The sequence below is a fragment of the Hypanus sabinus genome, chromosome 3 (genome assembly GCF_030144855.1).
Source record: "Hypanus sabinus isolate sHypSab1 chromosome 3, sHypSab1.hap1, whole genome shotgun sequence".
Lineage (NCBI taxonomy): Eukaryota > Metazoa > Chordata > Chondrichthyes > Myliobatiformes > Dasyatidae > Hypanus > Hypanus sabinus.
In genome coordinates this window covers 53,642,877-53,664,135 of record NC_082708.1, presented here as the reverse complement: position 1 = coordinate 53,664,135, position 21,259 = coordinate 53,642,877, and the positions used below count along the sequence as shown (strand labels likewise).

The 21,259-nt window shown below is 39.9% G+C and overlaps 1 protein-coding gene across 2 annotated transcripts in view; it reads right to left on the bottom strand.

Annotated features, from left to right (window-relative positions):
* Positions 1-21,259, bottom strand: part of edar (ectodysplasin A receptor) — an 83,200-nt gene that overhangs the window by 19,825 nt on the left and 42,116 nt on the right. The window contains exons 3-8 of one of the 2 annotated variants that reach the window (XM_059964356.1): positions 17,421-17,546; positions 10,785-10,966; positions 4,546-4,631; positions 3,707-3,793; positions 1,925-2,053; positions 1,749-1,823 (exon numbers count right to left, since the gene is read on the bottom strand). In XM_059964356.1, coding sequence (XP_059820339.1) covers positions 1,749-1,823; positions 1,925-2,053; positions 3,707-3,793; positions 4,546-4,631; positions 10,785-10,966; positions 17,421-17,546 — 685 coding nt within the window. The remainder of the gene's footprint in view (positions 1-1,748; positions 1,824-1,924; positions 2,054-3,706; positions 3,794-4,545; positions 4,632-10,784; positions 10,967-17,420; positions 17,547-21,259) is intronic. The other variant, XM_059964357.1, reaches the window with a different exon arrangement.

Genomic DNA, 21,259 nt, shown 5'->3' with positions numbered 1-21,259 from the left:
TGCCACAGGGATCAGTGCTGGGTCCATTGTTAGAACATACAAGGTAAATGGCAGGGCACTGAGGAGTGTAGTAGAACAGAGGGATCTGGGAATACAGATAAAAAATTCCATAAAAGTGGCGTCACAGGTAGATAGGGTTGTAAAGAGAGCTTTTGGTACATTGGCCTTTATAAATTAAAGTATTGAGTATAAGAGTTGGAATGTAATGGTGAGGATGTATAAGGCTGAATGGTGAGGCTGAATTTGGAGTATTTTGTGCAGTTTTGGTCACCAAATTCCAGGAAGGGTATTAATAAAGTTGAAAGAGTGCAGTGAAGGTTTACAAGGATGTTGCCGGGACTTGAGAAACTGAGTTAGAGAAAGGTTGAATAGGTTAGGACTTCATTCACTGGAGTGTAGGAGAATGAGGGGAGATTTGATAGAGGTGTATAAAATTATGAATGGTATAGATAGAGTGAATGCAAGCAAGCTTTTTCCACTGAGGCTTGGGGAGAAAAAAATCAGAGGACATGGGTTAAGGGTGAAGGGGGAAAAGTTTAAAGGGAACATTAAGGGGGGGGGGCTTCTTCACACAGAGAGTAGTGGGAGTGTGGAATAAGCTGCCAGTTAAAGTAGTGAATGTAGGACCACTTTTAACATTTAAGAAAAACTTGGACAGGTACATGGATGAGAGGTGTATGGAGGGATATGGTCCAGGTGCAGGTCAGTGGGACTAGGCAGAAAAATGGTTCGGCACAGCCAAGAAGGGCCAAAGGGCCTGTTTCTGTGCTGTAATGTTCTATGGTTCTATATGCATCCGGTCTCTACACTGAGGACATCTGAGCTCCATTCTTGGACTCTGTGATATTTGAGAAACATGGTCAAATGTGCTGACAGTTCTCTAAGTAATGATCTACAATAGGTAAGTATCGTTCAGGCCAATGTGAAACATTTTACAGAGAAACTAGAAATCACATTTTGAAGATAAAAATTCAAAGATCATCATTAGTTCAAGCACCAGTTATCATCCTGCCTTTTATTACAAGAACAAATCTCACGTCAAAAGATAATTGTGACATTTGCAGAATGGCAGGAGACATGATCAATGGATTAATTTTGCAGGGATAGTTACCAAACTGTTACAAAAGCTTCATTGCAAAGTGTGGAATTAGTGAGCATAAAGGATTAAATGGGATTATTTTGCTACCATCCGGGAAACAGTACGGCAGCATAAAAACCAGGCCCCGGGTCAGCTTCTTCCACCAGGCCATCAGACTGATTAACTCATGCTGATTTGAGTGTGTTTCTATGTTACATTGACTGTTCTATTTATTATAAATTACTATGATTGCACATTCAGACAGAGACGTAATGTAAAGATTTTTACTCCTGATGTATGTGAAGGATGTAAAAAAATAAAGTCAATTCAATACCTCCCACCCCTACCATAAATTATCCTCTGATCTGCAATCACTAATTCCTCCAGCAGACTCCGTAGCTCCTACAACCAATACCTTCTCCCCCCTCCTCCCCTCACCTAAACACCTAAATCTTTTTTTCCCACATGACTCATACCTGTCTGCTTTCTTCATTACCATGTCAGTTTTAGGAAAGACTCTGGTACAAGGCCTATTTAGTACTGTACAAGGCAAAATAAATTTTGCTGCAAAAGGCCCACAAACAAAGCATCCGTAGACCTGCCAAAAACTAATGCTTTAATGTAACTTCACCAACAACATTAAATTTCCAGGTAGTAGATTTTTTTTTACCCTGTATTTCCTTCTTGTCCTCTTGGTTGTCAAGCTGAGCTTCAACGTTTTTCACCAAATGACCACGACAACAAGCTTTAATAAAAGAAAGCTGTGCTTAGCTTTCATTTCAACTTCAAAGTTATTATAAAAACATTTCTGTCCAAAGTAGTGTACAAAAACATAACCATACTCACCCTGGGCAAAAGACTTTGTCTTCAAAATGTAGAAAATGACAATGAAAATGATAGCCATAGCCATTATAAATATGGTGGACATTGCAATTATTAAAGCAGTTCCAAGGTGTCCTTGGCCCAACTGATCTACTGAGAAGAGAGAGAATTGAAGAGAAATAACTAATTTCACTTCTTTAAAATAAACTGTGAAATGAAGTCTTGGTAAACAATGAGCTTGAAAATTGCAACTCAAGTTGGAACTGGGAACACAAACTTTATTTTTGGATAGTTCATGTCACTTAAAATAATTAACCACACCCCAATCTACATTGTTAATTGAACACTTTGATAGCCCCTCGAACATTGTTCCTTGCAACCAATGGTGGTAGATAATGTAATGAATCCTTTTACTGGTTCTGCAATGCAACCCGAGGCATCATGCCACATGGATGTTAGTAAAGATATCTGTCCCTCTGAAAATGATGGGCAAGTTCCATAAAAATCTCTGCTATGAGGTTGGTGGTAGACAGCTTCATGCTTCTTGACATTTCACACAGACACTTTGACAAGCACTAGAGAATTCTCTGTATGTAGCCATCATCCACTGAAGTCCTCAAATGAGTTTTCTGGAGCAGAATTCACCCATGGGTGATGTCTGGAGTACCTTTTCCTTGCCTTCTACCCAGGGACTCCTGAAAAGTCCCCAACCAAATTCTAAGTACATAATATCACTGTCCATGTGAATTGCTGAGAATGCTCATCAAGTGCCAATGTGTCTTTGCCTCCTGGCTCTTCTGGGTTGCTGCTTGACAAATTGCTTAAGTGTTGGTGAGGGAAAAACAGTAAAAGAAAGATTGTTCATGTTTTCACTGTCTGCAGCTTATAATTAAAGCCTGCACTGTGATATCAGGAGGATTAGGTGTGTGGAAAAAACACCAGCTTAAGTGACTTCAGCCTTTTTCTAATTAACAGCATTTCCAATGATGGACAATGTTGTCTCCTGCAGGGGCTACAGGCTCCTGTCTCCCAACAACTAGCTGCTGCTGCAGTCATTTGTCTGACAACTTTACCTGAAAGAGAACATGTGAGTGTCAAGCAAAGTGTTTGGGTGCAGCAGGTGTCAAGGTTAAATAGCCGATTGTGTGTAAAGTGCAAGATTTGGCTGGGAGGCTCACAGAAGAATTACCTTATTCAAGATTGTTGATAAGTTGGTGGTTGAAGTATGGTGTATTCAACACTGGAAGCTGCTGGTGAAATGGGTGAATTCACTGGCTGCCCTTGTGTGAGAGCATTGAACTTTAGACAGTACTGTCTGCAGATCAGCTTATGACTCTGGACACTCCTGAGCTATTCCGTCCACTGTCTCTGAACTGTGTGACTGGAGTGATTTTAGTTCTCCTCCTCTCAATCTAGTATAATTAGAGCAACAGCAGAGTGTAAAAGAGTGAAGCCACTTTCTCCTACAATCTGTCTCTACATTCACTCCCATTAATTCCTGAAGCCAAAATGCACCTGACTATAAGTAGTAGAAGTTGTCTTCAACGGATAGGAGTCTCTCCTAAAACTGGGCTCCTCTACTAATAAGCTATTTGATTTAGTTGTACAGTTACCAATGGTGGGCACTATAAACATATTATTAGGCAAGATGTTAGAATGCATCTTGCAATAGATTGAACAGATGCACGTTAATTACAGATCCTGATTCCTCTGCCTGTTCAATTCTGCCATCCAATACTCACAACTTCCAAAACAATGGAAGATAATAATTGTTAATTCTTAAAAACTTAAATAGTAATATCATACCTTTGTGTGTTTCTTGTAAAATGGGAGGGCTTGTTTTAATGCCTATGGTACTGCCTGAAACACTTGAAGACAAATTGATTCCCACACCTATAAAACAATTAGAGTTAATCAACTATTTTAATAGAAAATAAAGTCAGAATATGTAATGGCAAGTATTAAAAAGCCATCATTATCATTAAAATTGTTAAAAACAATTAGAAAATGCAATGTCATATAAACTAACTTTAAAGTTAGATATTATTGGGTCAGAAATATATATTTTTTAATTGGTAGACAGCAGAATGTGTCTGAATAATACTATAATGTCAACTGCATAAAGATTAACTCAACACACGTAGTTATTTTTGAATAAATCATAGGGGTAGTTCAGCCATACTAAAATCAATTACACCAATCTAATTTTGAAACTGGTTCAATTTCACCCTGAGCTTTCACTGGACCACATAAAATGAAATTTTGTGCAACTGATGCATAAAAATGGGCAAAGATCAAAATTATAAGAAGCAGGCTTCTAGTCCCTTGGATGTAGACACAACTGGCATCCTATAATTCCTCAGAGAAAGAAATAGTAATCTGCAGTAAACTTTTTGACATGTCATAGTCCTTGTGATAAAGGTACCCCACAGTTCTGTTAGGCAAGGAATTCCAGAGTGTTCACTAAATAGTTAAGGAGGAACTGCAGTGTGTGACTTGGATTTCAAAGTACTTGCTGATTTTGCCTTTCTAGATGGTTGAGGCTGCTGACTTAGCCAAATAATCTGTACAATAATGTTTCAGCAAAAAATTAAAATGAAGTAGTGATTTAACAAAATTATTTGTATGCTCTCGAGGAGACTTACATTCCTTGGTGTTTGGAGGTGCTAATGCACAGGAGTGGCAAACCTTTGCGTAAGTGTTTCTTGATGTGTTATCCAGAACGTAGTAACTGTAAGTACATATTGAAGGAAACTTATATTTATATTGGTGAATACTGGGCAAGTTTTAGATTATGCTAAAAGGGAGAAAAATCCTGCGACACTGCATTGCAATCATCAATAAACACCAATAAGGAATTTTGAACTCAATAGGGTATTAGTAGGAATATCCTCTGTAGCTTTACTAACAACAATCAATAATAATGAAACTGAGTCTGATGGTTTGGCTGATATAATTGTCAAGGGCTTTTTCTGTTGGTTCATTGGCTGGCTTTATCCTGATTCATCCACTGAGAATATACACAATGCCCTGACACCATGCAGGGACATACAATTGGGAACTGGAATAATACTTAACACTAAATTGAGATTACCAGAGGTGAATAAACTCATACATCCCCCGGGTGGTATGTTTGGACAGTTCATCACTGGTAGCAAACTTAGGGCAAGAACGGGAGAAAAGATGAGCAATAGGACCAAGAGATGGGGAAGTGATCCCTCAAGGCTACTCCATCATCCAATAATATCTTGGCCTGAATTCCGCTCTCCTGCCCAGTCCCCATACTCTACACTCCTCTCTAGTCTAATCTTTTCTATGTGTGTTTTTTTTGGAGTAACATTCAGTAACTGAACCTTCACAGCTTTCTGGTGCAGAGACTGCTAAGGGCGCGGACGTAGGCGGACGGACACACACACACACACACACACACACACACACACACACGCACACAGAAGAAATTATGTACAATTGCATTTTTGATTAGAAAGTTCTGAGCTCATTTGCATGTTACTTTATTTGCAATCTTTTTTGAGTATGCATCAGAATATTTATGGAATCCTTCCCATGACATCCATGCTTAAGAAAGTGAAACTTATAAATCATATTGCTTGTTCTTTTACTATTAACTTCCTTCAACTAAAATTATTTTAAAGTCCTTAGGTTCATGGCCTTTCCTAAATAATGACAGAGTATTGTTACTGGATTTATTCAATACTTCTAGTATAGTGAAAAGCAGAGGTGGGATAATGGAAATGTTTTGGGTTAAGATGTTTTTATCTGATCCAATATGTAGTAAATTAATTTCTGTAGTTCTAACAACTAATTATCTACACATGGAGATAAAATCTGAGATGAATGTTCCAAAGACCTAGAAGGCTCTAGTTATTGCAATCTTGTATTGGAGGCAATATTATCTGAGATGAGCTATTTTGTTAGTGTCTTGTCAAATATCCTTGATCAAACCATGTTCACTAACAGTTAAATTTGATTGTCAGGAGATTCAAAGCCAGGATTCTCTGGTGCGATGTATTTTTCTGACAACTCTCCAATGTAGCAGGATCAATATACGTGATTAAAGCGAGAATCACAGGAGTTCTTTGTGGTTGGTGGTATCGGTGCTGATGCCAGACCACAGATATGTGCAAGGCCAAAAGCCCACGGTGTCAGTTTTCTGCTCCACACAGCAATTTATAAACAGTCTCCTGTTCGTGATTACAATTCTAATCACGATTGTGAGACAGCCAAGTCAATACTCAGAAGAAATGAACTACTGATTGTGGCCTTGTTACAATATATTGCACAAGTAATGTGGAAACAATGCCAGCTCAAACAGTTATTTTTACTTAATGGAATGTCAGAACTTTCACAAGCATTAAGTACTTAAAGATAATTCAGGGAAACATTGTTGTGTGCTGAAATCTGATGAGAGCAGATGTGTTGTAATTGGAGGGAGAATAGAAAGGATAGAAATAAATGATGAAAAATCCAAGCAAATGTATCAGATAGAGCCAAAGCAAAGATAATAATTAGAAATACTAGAGAACAGGGCAGAACAGGGCAGAAACAAACAACCATATTTCAAACAAGAGGAAAATATCATTTCTGAAGAAGAAAGAAAGAAAAAAATTGGACCTAGATAGTCTACTAAAGAAATAGGAAAGTACAGATAACTGATTTGATATGAGATGGCATGAAAACAAATTTTGCGGACAACAGCCTGACAGGAATAGTTATCCAAAAATTATCAGATGAGATTCATTTTCCTGTGCCCATTCCTAGCTCACTGACTGACATTTTCCTTTGATGCTTTTTTAAGGTCAGGATCTCGGTTCTAAGCGTAGAAACATAGAAAACCTACAGCACAATACAGGCCCTTTGGTCTGCAAAGCTGTGCTGAACATGTCCTTACCTTAGAACTACCTAAGCTTACCCACAGCCCTCTGTTTTTCTAAGCTCCATGTACTTATCCAGGAGTCTCTTAAAAGACCTTATCGTTTCTACTTCCATCACTGCTGCTGGCAGTCCATTCCACGCACTGTACTGTTGGGGGCCCAGAACTTGCTGTGTTTTGGCTGACTGCCTGTTTTGCTGCAGAGATTGAAACCTAACTCACATGCATCAATAGGATGAACTTGCTGTTTGAGGACATTCTTAGCCTGCTTGGGGAGGCTCCATGGGGCTCCGCTTCTGATGTCAAGCAACACACACAAGATGCTGAGGAACACAGCAGGCCAGGCAGCATCTATGGAAAGGAGTAAACAGCCGATGTTCTGGGCTGAGACCCTTCATCAGGACCGGAAAGGGAGGAGAGAAGTCAGAAGAAGGGGGTGGAGGGGACAAGGTGGCAGATGATAGGTGAAACTGGGAGAGGGGGAGGGGGCGAAGTTGACCAATCAGTGCAGAAGTACAAGTTCTGCCACCTTGTATTTCTTCTGCACGCCTTCTTATTCTGGCTTCTCCCTTTCCTTTCCTTTCCTTTCCAGTCCTGATGAAGGGTCTCTGCCTGAAATATTGATTGTTTACTCTTTTCCATAGTTGCTGACTGGCCTACTATGTTCCTGTTGTGCGTTGCTTTGGATTTCCAGCATCTGCAGATTTTCTTGTGTCTCATGATGTCATTTTGTCCCTGCCTGAAATGGCCAAGGAAACCTTGGACTCCAAGCTACACTATAGTTCTGCCATCCGTCAAAGCTGCCTGTGCTTTGCCACTAATGCAGACCTTCAATGCAGTTGTGAGACCAGGAACCAGTCTCAAATAAATGCTATGTAATCTACGCTGCCATGTCCTGGGTTCTCTGAAGCTTACAGCTCCCAAGTGAATTCTGCTCTCCTGACACTTGCTCCTCATCACTGGCTTGCCCTCCCCATCGATTGCACCCTTCACGCTGAATTACCATCCCCTCTCCCGTCCCACCCCATCGTGACCTTTGGCAGTTGTCGTGACTGGACCCTGCTACTTACATAGTACCTCATCTGGTCTACAGGTTGCTGCCCTTTATCTACAGATATTGCCTTTTCATTCCATCTGGATAGTTGCTAAATAAGCATTATACAATCTCTAGAAAACTATTTCCATCTGCGGACCAAAACTAAGGGCCATAAATTAAAGATGGTCACTAATAAATGCTGAGAATGACTAGAGTGTGGGACTATACATGGCATAAAATGGGACAAGGGAAGCAGATGAGATTGTGAAAGACTATGCTAATATGACCAGAGGAAGGGGAAGAGAATGGTGGATATCTGCACACAGTTTAAACACCAACATGGAACTGCCAGTGAGTTGGATTTCTTGCACACCACCACTTCAAATTGTCTGACATTTGGCCAATTTTGTATCAATACTGTCACTGTCTCATTTATTTATGGGTTTTAATTTTCCAGCAAATACGGTATTTTACATGGCACTTAGTCAAGCGTCATTCATGTCGCCTCATTTATGTGGACAATGGCCGTCACTTTCACAACATGCCCATCCAAAGCCACGCTGGCATAGAATAATGTTTCGGTATTTGTGACAGCCAGCAAATCAGTGGTTTATCAAAGTCAAAGTAGAATTTCTATCATGATTAGCTATTCTAGGCACCCAGAAAGTATGTGTGTAAATTGCAACATGCACCTGATGTGACAAGGCTGCTGGGTATGCTGGCCTTGACTGTTAATTAGGCTTCAATTAGAAGCTTAATATCTAATCCTCCATCAATTAAAAGGCACTCCCCAATTCAGGTCACAGCTGGGGATCTCAGCAATGAAGATCAGTCTTCAGTGGATCAATCTTTCTTCATGTTAGTGGCAAAAAGTGTGAAAATGTAAAGACCGTAATGGAAATATTTGTAAAGGATTGAGAGTCATTGAATGGTTTATTGCATATAATTTTATTTTTGAATAAAATATATTTTGTTTAAAAAAAAGTTCGTGTTTTAAAAACACCAGTGATATCACTTCTAGAAACAAATTCGGAGGTCTGAGGAAGAGGTCAGTGGATGGGGAGAATAGTGTGAGAAAGGTGATCAGAAAGAGATCTCGGGAAGGTTAAAGAGAGGAAAATGCTGTACACTTTAACTACACTAAATATGGTCTTCACTCCTCATAAAAATTAATATAGATGTCATCAATATTCTCAGTTTTATGTTATTGGATATGAATCTGAGTGAAAAGAACTCTCTGCTATATTTTTCAGGTATTCCAGGCAATTACCTTTTCTTCACTCTTTTGCTCAAGTTCAGGTAAAGTGTAATTGTATTTATTCATTTATTGATGCAAATAATTCACAGCTAACGTGAAACTTCTCAAGTACTCTCAAATAATAAAAGATCACAAGACATAGGAGCAGAATTAGGCCATTTGGCCCATCAAGTCTGAGCCATCATTCCATCAAGGCTGATTTGAACCCCATTCTCCTGCCTTCTCTCTGTCACTTATCAACCTCCACCTTAAATATACCCAATGACGTGGCCTGCAAAGCTGTCTGTGCAATGAATTTCACAGATTCACCACCCTCTGGCTAAAGAAATTTTTCCTCATCTCTGTCCTAAGTGGACATCCTCAACTCTGAAGCTGTGCTCTCTGGTCTTCGATATCTCCACAATAAGGAAACTTCCAATATTCAATAGGTTTCAATGAGATCCCCCTCATTCTTCTATACCCCAGTTGAGAATGGGCTCAAACCCATCAAACTCCCTTCATTTGTAAACCCTTCATTCCTGGGATCATGCTCGTGAACCTCCTCTGGACCCTCTTCCATGATAACACATCTATTCTTAGATAAGGGGCCCAAAATTACTCACAATACTCCAAGTGCAGTCTGACCAATGTCTTATACAGGCTCAGCATTACACCCCTGCTTTTATATTCTAGTCTTCTCAAAATAAATGCTAACATTGCATTTGCCTTCCTTTACCACCAACTCAACCTGCAAGTTAACTTTTAAAGAATCCTGCATGAGGACTTCCAAGTCCTTTTGCAACTCTGATTTTTGAATTTTCTCTCCATTTAGAAAATGGTCCACATCTTCTGCCAAAGTGCATGACCGTGCACTTCCCAACGCTATATCCATCTGTCACTTCTTTACCCATTCCCCCAATCTGTTCAAGTCCTTCTGCAGCATTTTAACTTCCTCACACTACCTGTCCCTCCACTTATCTTTGTATTGACTGCAAACTTGGTTGTAATTCCTTCATCCAAATCATTGACATAGAGCATAACGCGAACAGAAGCAGTCCCAACGCCGACCCTAAGTCACCAGCAGCCAACTAGAAAAGGCTGCCTTTATTCCCACTCTTTGCTTCCTGCCAGTCAGACAATCTTCTGCACATGACAGTACCTTTCTTGTAATACCATGGGCTCTTATCGCGTTAAGCAGCCTCGTCAAAGGTGTGCAACACCTTGTCAAAGGCCTTCTGAAAAACCAAAGTAAACAACATCCACTAATACACACAAAATGCTGGTGGTGGAATGCAGCAGGCCAGGCAGCATCTATAGGAAGAAGCACAGTCGACATTTTGGGCCGAGACCCTTCGTCAGGACATGCACTGACTTCCCTTTGTTTATCCCGCTGTACTGGAGACAGGGATTACTCGACAGTCACTATATTGACCAATGCATATTTCCCATTACACTTCAGGAAGCCAAAACTTGATCAGTTTTTACAATTAGCCAGGTTACTATTTCATGCTTATGTGAGAGTAACAATATTATTGTATATTAGTATTTATATTCTGGCATATACAGTGGAAAATGTAATCTAGAAATCTAATGTTCAAAAACATTCCAAATCTGATTGAAGAGAATTTATGGGGGAAAAATCTCAAATAGATGATTTTGTAGGCTTTTCACAAAAGAGATTCTTAGTACTAAAATGGAATCTTTGATTAACTGCACTTACCCTGGGATACAAGGACCACATTCCGCATCAGTTTCCGCAGTGCCTGGTGTTAAGACAGTAGCTCGATAAAATCCCTCACAATCTTTGTGCCTTCGGCAGCTCTGATAGACACCCTTTGAGAATTTGCCATTCTGGCAAGGATGGCAGCTATATGACTCATCCTTAACTCCGTAACCACAGTTCTAAAACAAAGATTGCACACTTTGAGGAATGTAATGTTTTCATGGACTTTCATGGTATAAATGACTTGTATTAAAAAATCTGTCTAACATGCTCAACTTGGCGTTTCAGCTTGACAGGATGATTCTGTTCAAGACAAACAGAAACTCTCTGTTGTCAGGGAGGTATGTATAATATCAAAGGATGGTGCACAAACTCTTCTGTAGTTAACAGTCATTGTCTGTGGCAATTGAACTCTACAATTAAATGCCCGCCACATTACCTGCTGAGAGTTTACTGTTGTGTTCATCACCACTGACTAGATGCCCGGAGCACAAATGCTAAAACACACTGGGAGAGTTTTACAATGTCATCAGCCCTCTACAAAACAATCATCCAGACAGTCTCTTCAAAGATTCAAAGGATCAAAGCACATTTATTACCAAAGTATGTGTGCAGTATACAATCCTGAGATTCATCCTTCAACAGACAAGTCCGGAACAAAGAGAGAAAACCATGGAACCTGTTCAAAGAAAATACATCAAACCTGGCCCCCATGCACAAAAAAAACACCATGCAAACAGCAAAAAAGAACTGAGTAAAAAGCACAGAATTTAAAACACCAAATCACAGATCATTGAACTAGTCTCATATGTTTGCAATTCAATTCAATCTAGTTCTGCGTCGTTTGTTAATTTCAGGCCACAAAGCCAGTCCACCCAATCAAAAATCGCACAAAATAGCAACAACAAAAAAGTGACCAGAAGCACATCATAATGAAAACGACAGAGTCCAATCGACAAACCATGTCAACTAAACCTTACCTGAGACCCAGAATTCTGGCACCATTCTCTGGCAGCATCGAGCAAGAGGGAGAGAGAGGCCGTTCAAATGCAGGGGACTTTCCTCTGTGAGTAGCAGCTGAGAGGGTGAGATAGACTCTCACCCACAGTCATCTTCCTCCGGCAGCAGCCAGCAAGAGGCTGGTAGACGGCACAGAACATGCGCACACGTTCCACTCTCGCCTCGATGATTTTAACCTTCCTCAGCACTTTCATTGGCAAGATCAGAGAAAGCTCCAGATCACTCAGTGGGCTCAAAACACACCACCAAAATGTAGATACCAGGCCCCAACAGTAGCAGAACCACATTTGAAAGAAAAAGGAGTGAAAGAAGCAGTTTTGTGAACTATGTGAAGGATGTCTCCCTTGGTCATGTTGTTCACTAGTGCCATCTTCCCCAAAATTGTAGGAGGCTTAAATCATACTAACCTGCAGAACATTTTACCCAAATTCCACCAATACATCACCACGGCCACAGGAGGAACAAACGGACTGAACCAAGTTAAAACAAACGGATGTGGTAATTAAAAAGCCATCCCATGCCCTCATCTAGGCCTCTCTGACTACTTCCTTATAATGATAATTGCAGCATACTAACCACTGCTGTAAATAGAGAAACCAGTCAAGAGGACATTCACTGTATGGCCTAATGAGGCAATCTCTGTGCTTCAGGACTGATTTGAATAGACTAACTGGCAGATGTTCAAGGGAGCCGCCACAGATGGGGAAGATACCAACATCAAGGAATATACCTCATCTGTCACTGACTCCATCTGTAAGTGTGTAGACAATGCTGATAACTGAGGAATGGTTATCTCACAGTTCAGCCAGAAGCCCTGTCTCAACGCAGAGAAGCGCTCCCAACTAAAATCCCAGGTTGCTGCCTTCAAGCCTGGTGACATTAACAACTCAGAGCAGTCAGGAGAAATCTCATCTCAGGCAACAAGAGGACAGAGATTTCCTACGTACAAACAAATCAAGAACCCCTGTCGATAACAATCCCTAGCGTATGTGGCTGGGCATCAAGAGCATCACTGACTACGCAAGGTAAAACATCGTTGACTTTACCAGTGACACCTCCCTCCCCAAGTCTCTAAACAACTTTCATGCACGATGTAAGAAGGCTGCTGTCCCCACGTGCTTCAAATCAGCCACCGTCACACCAGACCAAAGAACTCTACACCTTCGAACTAAATGACTACCACCCAGTGGTACTGACACCAATCATCATGAAGTGCTTTGAATGGCTGATAATGACATACATCAACAACACCATTGGACACTCGCCAATGTGCTTACTGACAGAACTGCTCTACAACAGATGCCGTAGCATCTGTTGTGCACCTGGCTCTAGAAAACAAGGATACCCATGCCAGAATGCTGAATTTTCGTTCAGCATTCAACACTACTGTCCCACAGACCTTGGCAAACAAACTCCTACTCCTTGGTCCAATTACCCCACTGTGCAACTGGTGTTGGCCTTCCTCAGGTTGTCAAGATGCACCACTGCTCCACCCTCTCCATCATCCTCAGCACAACCAGGGCTGTGTGCTGAGCCCTTTGCTGTACACTCTGCTCGACATGACTGCACAGCCAAACACTCATGCATTCACATTGTCAAGTTTGCTGAGGACATAACTGTGGTGGGGATCATCACCGACAATGATGAGACAGTCTACAGAGAGGAGATGGAAGAGCTTGAGGCCTGGTACCGGGCAAATGACCTCTTCCTTAATGTCAACAAGAAGATGGTTATCGACTTCAGGAGGACCTGCACCACTCACACCCCTCTTTACACCAGTGGTACAGCAGTGGATACTGTGAGCAGTTTCACACTCGTGGGAATGCACATCTCACACAACCGATCATGGTTTCAGAACACATCCTAAACAATCAAGAATGCTCACCAAAGCCTCTACTTTCTAAGAAGGCTAAAGAAAGCTGGACTATGCCCCTCCGTACTCACATCATTCTACAGATCTACAGCAGAGAGCATCCTGAAAACTCCATCACTGTATGGTACGGAAACTGGACTGCGGAGGACAGGAAGGCTTTACAACGGGCAATCTGTCCAGTGCATCACTGACACCAGCCCACTTGCCTTGAAAGATATATACAAAAAAGGAACCAGAAAAAGGACAGCAATATCCTGAAGGATCCCACCCACCCTGTTTACCGATTGTTTGACTCACTTCCATCTGTAAGGATGCTACATAACATCCATGCCAGGACCACCAGACTCAAATACAGTTACACTTCCTAAGCAGTAAAGCTGATCAACACCTCCATCCACTAACCCATCCCACCACACCCCCACCTCCACTACTTCATCACATCCTGTCAGAGTCACTCTTGTGCCTAGAATCATTCTATGTATACAAGCTATCTTATGTATTTATATTTATTGTGCTTTTTATTGTGCTTTTTTTTTAAATCTTAGTGTGCTTTTTATATGCTGCATCAGATCCAGAGTAAAATTATTTTGTTCTCCTTTGCTGTTGTGTACTGGGAATAACATTAAACAATCTTGGATTTGAAAAACCTAAATTTTGCATTGCACTGGTCATCACATATACTAATAAAGTATAGACTATGTTCATTGTGTATCTATACTACTGATGTTTGAACAAACTCATCTGATATTACTCTCCATATAACAGTTGCTAATGGAGATGTACATTTGGATGCTATTTAAAAGAGCTATCTAGTCTCCTGATTATTTTTAATTTAATCAATGCATTGTACAATCTTTATTAATTTAGATATATTTCTAGTTTTCTGTCAGAATATTCTCTTTAATTATTGAAGCTTTAAATAACCAAGACTTATCTACTTCTTATTCCAAAAGTAAATGTGAATTCAGGGATTGACTTTAAAAAAAAAACTGAAGATTATGAAGGCAAACACATGTACAACTTTGTAAAGAGTGGGGACAATTTATAATAGAAATGTGTCACTAAGAGCACACGCCTATTGACAGTGGTGAGGCTCAGAGCAGACGAGAGAGCATAAAATATTGCATAAATTACAATAATTGGAACAGAATAATTACCCAATTCAGTTGGTTTCATGTTGTTTTTAATTACTGTTGTCCAAATGCATAATCTAACAGATCACTACAATTGACACCAAGAAATTTGCTTTGCTTGTACCAAATAAACCTATGACATAAATTTCCAGCCAAAAATAAGAACAGCACTACTGTTTGGTGTGCATGGAGCAAGGACCATGGGTTGATGTGAATATTTAAAAGTTGCTTTATATGTCGTGCTACTCTGTCACTGCCCATTTCACCCTGTTCATACACTGAATGGCAGACATTGCTGTTTGAGCCAAATATACTGTAACTTTATTTTAGGGCAATCAATTCAAAGTGTAAAAAAATTGATAACATGATGTGTAGAATGACTGTTAATGAACTTTTCTGGTTTTGAAAAATATTTGTGTAAGTATGGAATATGGTTCCCCAAGTCTGTGAATTGCTTATCTGATTTATTAAGATACAATTTTATGATTGATATTTTTTCTTGCTTTTCTTCAGTCCTTTTTCTCTTTCTCTTATCAAAGTCAAAGTACATTTATTATAAAAGTATGTATACTTTATACAACCTTGATATTCATCTTCTTTCTAGCAGCCACAGAACAAAGAACCCAATAGATCACCTTAAAACAAAAGAAGACCTTCAAACACCCAATGTGCAGAGTAAAAAAAAAGGAAAAAAAATACAAACGATAAAGGTGAGCAAATAGCATCCAGAAGTGAAGTTCACAAAGGTGAGTCCACACTGTGATAATTGTAGGCCACAGCCACAGCTCAATGCAGAGAAGAGTATACCACGTGGAGTAACAAACTGAAGTTCAGCGCAGAGACGAGTAAACGTCGTGCAGCAATGATTTGAACAGGCCCGTGCCTTGCCTTGGATCCTGACACCCTGTACTTTTCAATCTGACCCAGAACTTAAATCATCCAGACCCTGCTCTTGGACCCAGACACTGACCCTTTGATAAGCTTGAGCCGGTGCCACGCCACCTCGATTCAGCCTGTACTCAACTTTTCAAATTCAACTCTGTGCTTAAGTCGATCTTTCCTCGCTCTCAGGCCCGGGTCCGGGCTCTGCCATCTCGACTCTGCATCTCCTCCGCTCAGTTTGCCTTGGTTCTGCCAAATCAAATTGCCTCCATTCCCCACTCACCGGCCTGGACCCTAACACCTTGATTCAGCCCATACACACCGCGCTGCAGCCGTCCCACACCTTGGAGACTTCGGTTCCCACTGCAAAAATGCCTGGTTGTACAGGCCGCTCCAGAGCTCAACTCGGGGAGGGAAGTTACAGCCTATTGTTTGCAGTGATCGTTTACCAGAAAACGTGTGATTAATGAAGCATTTCATTTTCTTTGTTTTATTTGTCACCAGCATTTCTTACTCTGCCAGCATTTCCATCAAAAGTACTCAATAAAATGTCAAGTTCTCAACTTCTTGTATATTAAAGTTGAAATATCAAGTGCAAAACAGCCAGCATTTCTCAGTTATTACTGATACAATGAATTCATCATTTTATTACTAGTTATTGTCCAATTATCATCAATAATTATTGCTCATGCACATTGAAATCACAGCCAAAAAAGCTCACCAACACCTCTACTGCTTCAGGAAGCTAAAGAAAATTTGCATGTCCCGTTGACCTTTACACATTTTTATGAATCTAGATGCATCAGTAAGGGAACTGCTCTGTACACGACAAATGAACTGCAATATTTTGGATACATTTCAGTACATCACAGGAATCAGCTTTCCCTTTATGGACTCTGTCTATACTACTCTGTACCTCAGTAAAGCAGGCAGGAAAACCAAAGACCCCACTCACCCTGGACATTTCCTTTCTCCTTCTCCCATCAGAGCAAAAGATACAAATGCACATACCACCGGGCACAAGGACAGCCTCTCCCCCAATGTAATAAGACTATGAAATAGTTCCCTAGTACAATCAGATGGATTCTTTACCAAACAATCTACCTTGTTATGACTTAGCACTTTATCATCTACCTGCACTGCACTCTTCTGTCGCTGCTACAACTTATTCCACATTTTAATTGATTTACTTTGTTCTACCTCAATGCATTGTGAAACAATTTCATCTGTATGAACAGTATGCAGGGCATGCTTTTCACTGTATCTAATGTTAATATCAATGTGCTGCGTAAGGCCTACACTAAAATATGTTGTCAGGAGTTATGCAAATCAAATACTCCTATGCTTTTAATGTTTTTAACTTGATATGATGCAAGAGAGCACAATTTCAAAGTGTGATTCTGACCATGTATTTATTTCTGAGGTGACAGAATTGGAACCACATTTTACCTTACAAATTAATTCAATTTACCCAAGATTCTAAACTTGTGAGACTTCATTGTCATTTTGACTTTATAGGAATACAGGTTAGATAACTAAAGGAGTTAAATAGCAGGAAGACATTATACGTGTTGAACCCTGTGTCTGACTTTAAATTATATGGCTCTATACCCGGGTACAGCTTGAAACTTCAAGACTAATGCTAATTGCCTAGTTTGCCATGAATGTCTGCCTATTAAATTTTAAAAAGTAGTCATAAAATACATTTTTCTAAGTGCAACTTACCAAAACAGGTTCTTCACCTGGCCCACATTGTGGACAGGCATGGCAAGCACCAAGGGTCTGATTAAAATATTCATTTTCTCCACACTGAGAAAAGTAATCAGCAGTAATAGAAGAGATGAACAATACCTAGTGTTCAAGGATAGATCATTAATTGATTGCTGAATATTCAAGGACCAAAATTTTAACATTTATAAGCATTTATTTTATTTATTTAAGTAGACTTTAAGAAATAAATTACCCCTTAACATAGATGGCAGTCACATCTATATTTGTCTCTACTTCAGGAGGCACAAAGGACATTATCTTAAATTATGAATTAACTCCAAACTACATACCAGGGTTTGGTAAAACAATCACCTCAGAGACACGTATACCTCAATCCTGTCAAAGGATCAGCTCACACTGTCATTGTTCATTTTTACAAGTACTAAAGACTTTCTGAAATCATATCATATAAGTTATATTAAATGAAGACATCTGGATCTCTTCAAGCCCTGCCATTGCCAATTGGCAATTTTCAATGGTGCCTTCACTGAGTTCCTCCAGCTCCTTTGTCCAATTAACAACTGCCAACTCTTTTTTCCAGCCCTACCCCTATACTGGCCTTTCCCTTCTTTCTTTGCACTCTGGATGAAGTGTCTCAGTTCTGCCACACATCTGATAGATGCTGCCTAACCCACTGAGCTCCTCCAGCTCCTTTCTGTGTTGCTCCAGATGTCCAGCATCTGCATCAGTCTCCCACGTCTCTGAAATCGATGTTGTTGTCATTTCTCATGTAAATCCTGATGACCAGATATAAAATACAAGGAGTCTTGAGAGTCACTCATTTGAGATATTATTAAAGTTGTGTTAAAAGGGACTGTGAAACCAATTGCACAATGATGGAAACTATGCTGATTGATATGTTTCATTCTTGTGAAGATAATGAAACATGGCACTGCTTTCTCATGGCAACATTGGTTTTCACTTAAATTTACATGGTGCCTCAAAAAGAGGAAAATACTTCATAAAAGGTCAGATCAAATAACAGCTCACAGATCCTCAAAGTCTGCAAAAATATAAATTTCTTCATGGAAGATAATTTGCCAAATGCACAGTTATTTGTGATGGGTGGTCTTCAATGTAGAGCAACCACAGAGTCACCTTTACTTAATTAAAACCATCTAAATAAAAGTCATGGAATAGAAATTATAAGATGTTCTATTTAAACCACATGTCTCACTTTTGGTATTATTTTCTAATGTTTCATGTTTATTAAAAATATGGTTTTGCTATAACAGATTGGTGAAATTAAAACAGTCCCAGCTCAGTAAAGTCTAGAAAATTGCAAATGACAGTGGCAGTAATACAGATGAGATATCATTTGCTTTACCTTAATATGATCTGCAAATTACAATAAGCACAGATAATAGTGACAAAAGCAGGAACAGCAGAAATAGAAAAGACTCACTGCTTTTCCGGACTTATTTTCTCAGCATTTAACTTTGCCATCAAGAAGTTTTTAGGTGGAATTTTGGCCCACCTGTGCCACAATTTTTGCTCCATTCAGGATATCCACACCCGAATGAAAGCTGCAAACCTACTGTACAAGTGTGAAGTTGTAATAGTTTGCTGATGATGCTTTGAGAGGCTGAATTCAAAATGCAAATGAATATTGTAAATTTTTTAGTCACTTTCTGCAGCATCAGCAATAAAACTATGGATTACTGACCTATTTTATGCCTTATTTACGTTCTTTCCAAAACAACCTGTATGGTAAAGGAAACTGAATGTACTGAAAAATAGTTGCTGATTCCTTACAATGCTGTTTCATGTTGCAGCCAGAGATTCATTCAGGATAATCTTTCTCTTATAAAAATGAGAATAAATTGGGAACAGGTGGATAACTTTGGTGGTTTCTGAAAATGTATTTTTCTGATTTACATAACTAGACAAGCATCATTGAAGCTCTTAGAGACTTTCTTAGAGACCATCTGCACAAAATATATGCTTGCATTTAATGTTTAAATATGTGAACTGGAGCTCTTCAAGGCTTAAAGTCCAAAGAAATTCACTTTTCTATTTCTGAACAATAGACATAACACTAATGGCCAAAATGCAAGATGGATGTTATTGTTTGTGAAAAGATACACTCTACAAATTCCCACTTTTAGTGTGGAACACTGAAAGGAAAATAAAAGCATATAAATGGAAATCTGGGAAACATACATTTCCCACAAAATGATATGATGTTCAATAGAATCAGCTTTCTCCCTTTGTTCTAAAACAAATTAGGAATTAAAAGGTATCACAATGCATTGTGATGCTCCAGCTTACATATCTATTAAAAAATTAATACATAGTGGTAGCTTATGCAGACTTCGCTTAAGTATGAAAGATAATAATTTCCCAAAACTTCCAGTAATGCTGTGCATTAAGGAGGAAGCACTGTATTGTTTAAATATAATCAAATCCCAAGATGCAACCAAAAGGATATTCCTCTTCATGCCTGTGGTTAACAATTACAATACTGTGCAAAAGTCTTAGAGATACACTCAATCCTGAGATACCAGGCAAGATCATTTGATTCTAAATACTTGGTTTATTGATCATTACAGGATGCCCCTCTGGTGCTTCCCACCTCCGCCACTCTCCCTTTCCCTTTTCCCCATTATGATTCCCCTCTCCCTGCCCCATTCCCATTCTCAGTCCACAGTAGAGACCCATAGCAGAATCAGGTTTATCATCACTCACTTTTATCAGTACTACAGTACCGTGCAAAAGGTTTGTCACCCTTTCTATATATGTGTGTGCTCGACATTTGCACAATACTGTATTTTCCCACAATTCCATTAAAGTTAGTTAACATTTTGTGTAAAACAGCAATGACTACACCTCAGAAGTAAATTGGCTGCCAATTTATATAAATATACATTTTCCTTTCCTTGCTGTTTGAGGTCTAGCTCTATGGTGCTGTTCATAGGTATTCTATGTACAATCATTCTCACTATGTTCATGTCAGCTGCAACATTCATATGTCCTATACATTACCACATTGCTTTACTACCCCAACAAGCATCGATCGGGGTTCGAATCCCGTTGCTGGGTGTAAAGAATTTGTACATTCTGCTCCGTGATTGTGTGGGGTTCCTCCAGGTTCTCTTGCTTCCTCCCTCATTCTGAAGACATTTGGTTAGCTTAAGGGTTAAAAAGCTGCAGGCATACTATGTGGATGCCAGGAACATGGCGACACCTACAGGCTTCCCTATGATTTCATTTGATGCAATTTTAGGGACAGAGAGGGGACTTGGGTACCAGGTTAGGGTGTAGGGGCAGTGATGTAGGGAGTCAGAGGTCAAGTCTTCACTCTGCGTTCATCGCTCATCCGCTGTGCTGGGCTTGTAGGGACATTAGGAATCAAGCCCTTCACTCAAAGCTTGAAAGGCCAGCAACAATGGCATGGGATGAAAGACACCTGGAGTCCAGACCTCTGCTTTGTGCTTGAAGGCCAGCAATGTGGACGTGGGGACAAAGGGACTTTTATGGTTGTTGGGCTGTCCCAGATTGGTGTATGCCTGTGCAAGCAGGGGGGCATGAAATCTGGTCTGTCGGCACACTCAGAGTTCAAACCACTTGGTCCCATCAGTGACTAGTACTGAAGATCAAAGCCTGAAGGTTGACCGTAAGGCCAAATGTTTAGCCTGATAGCCAATGCCTGGAAGCCAAGAGCCCTGTTTTGGAGTTGGAGGAATGTCAGTGTGTGAGAGTTGGAGGGAGGGTGGGTGAGGGGTTGGGGGGGGGGGTGATTGTTTTGTTGTTTGTTTTGTTCCATCTTATTATGTTCTGTATTGTTCTACCAA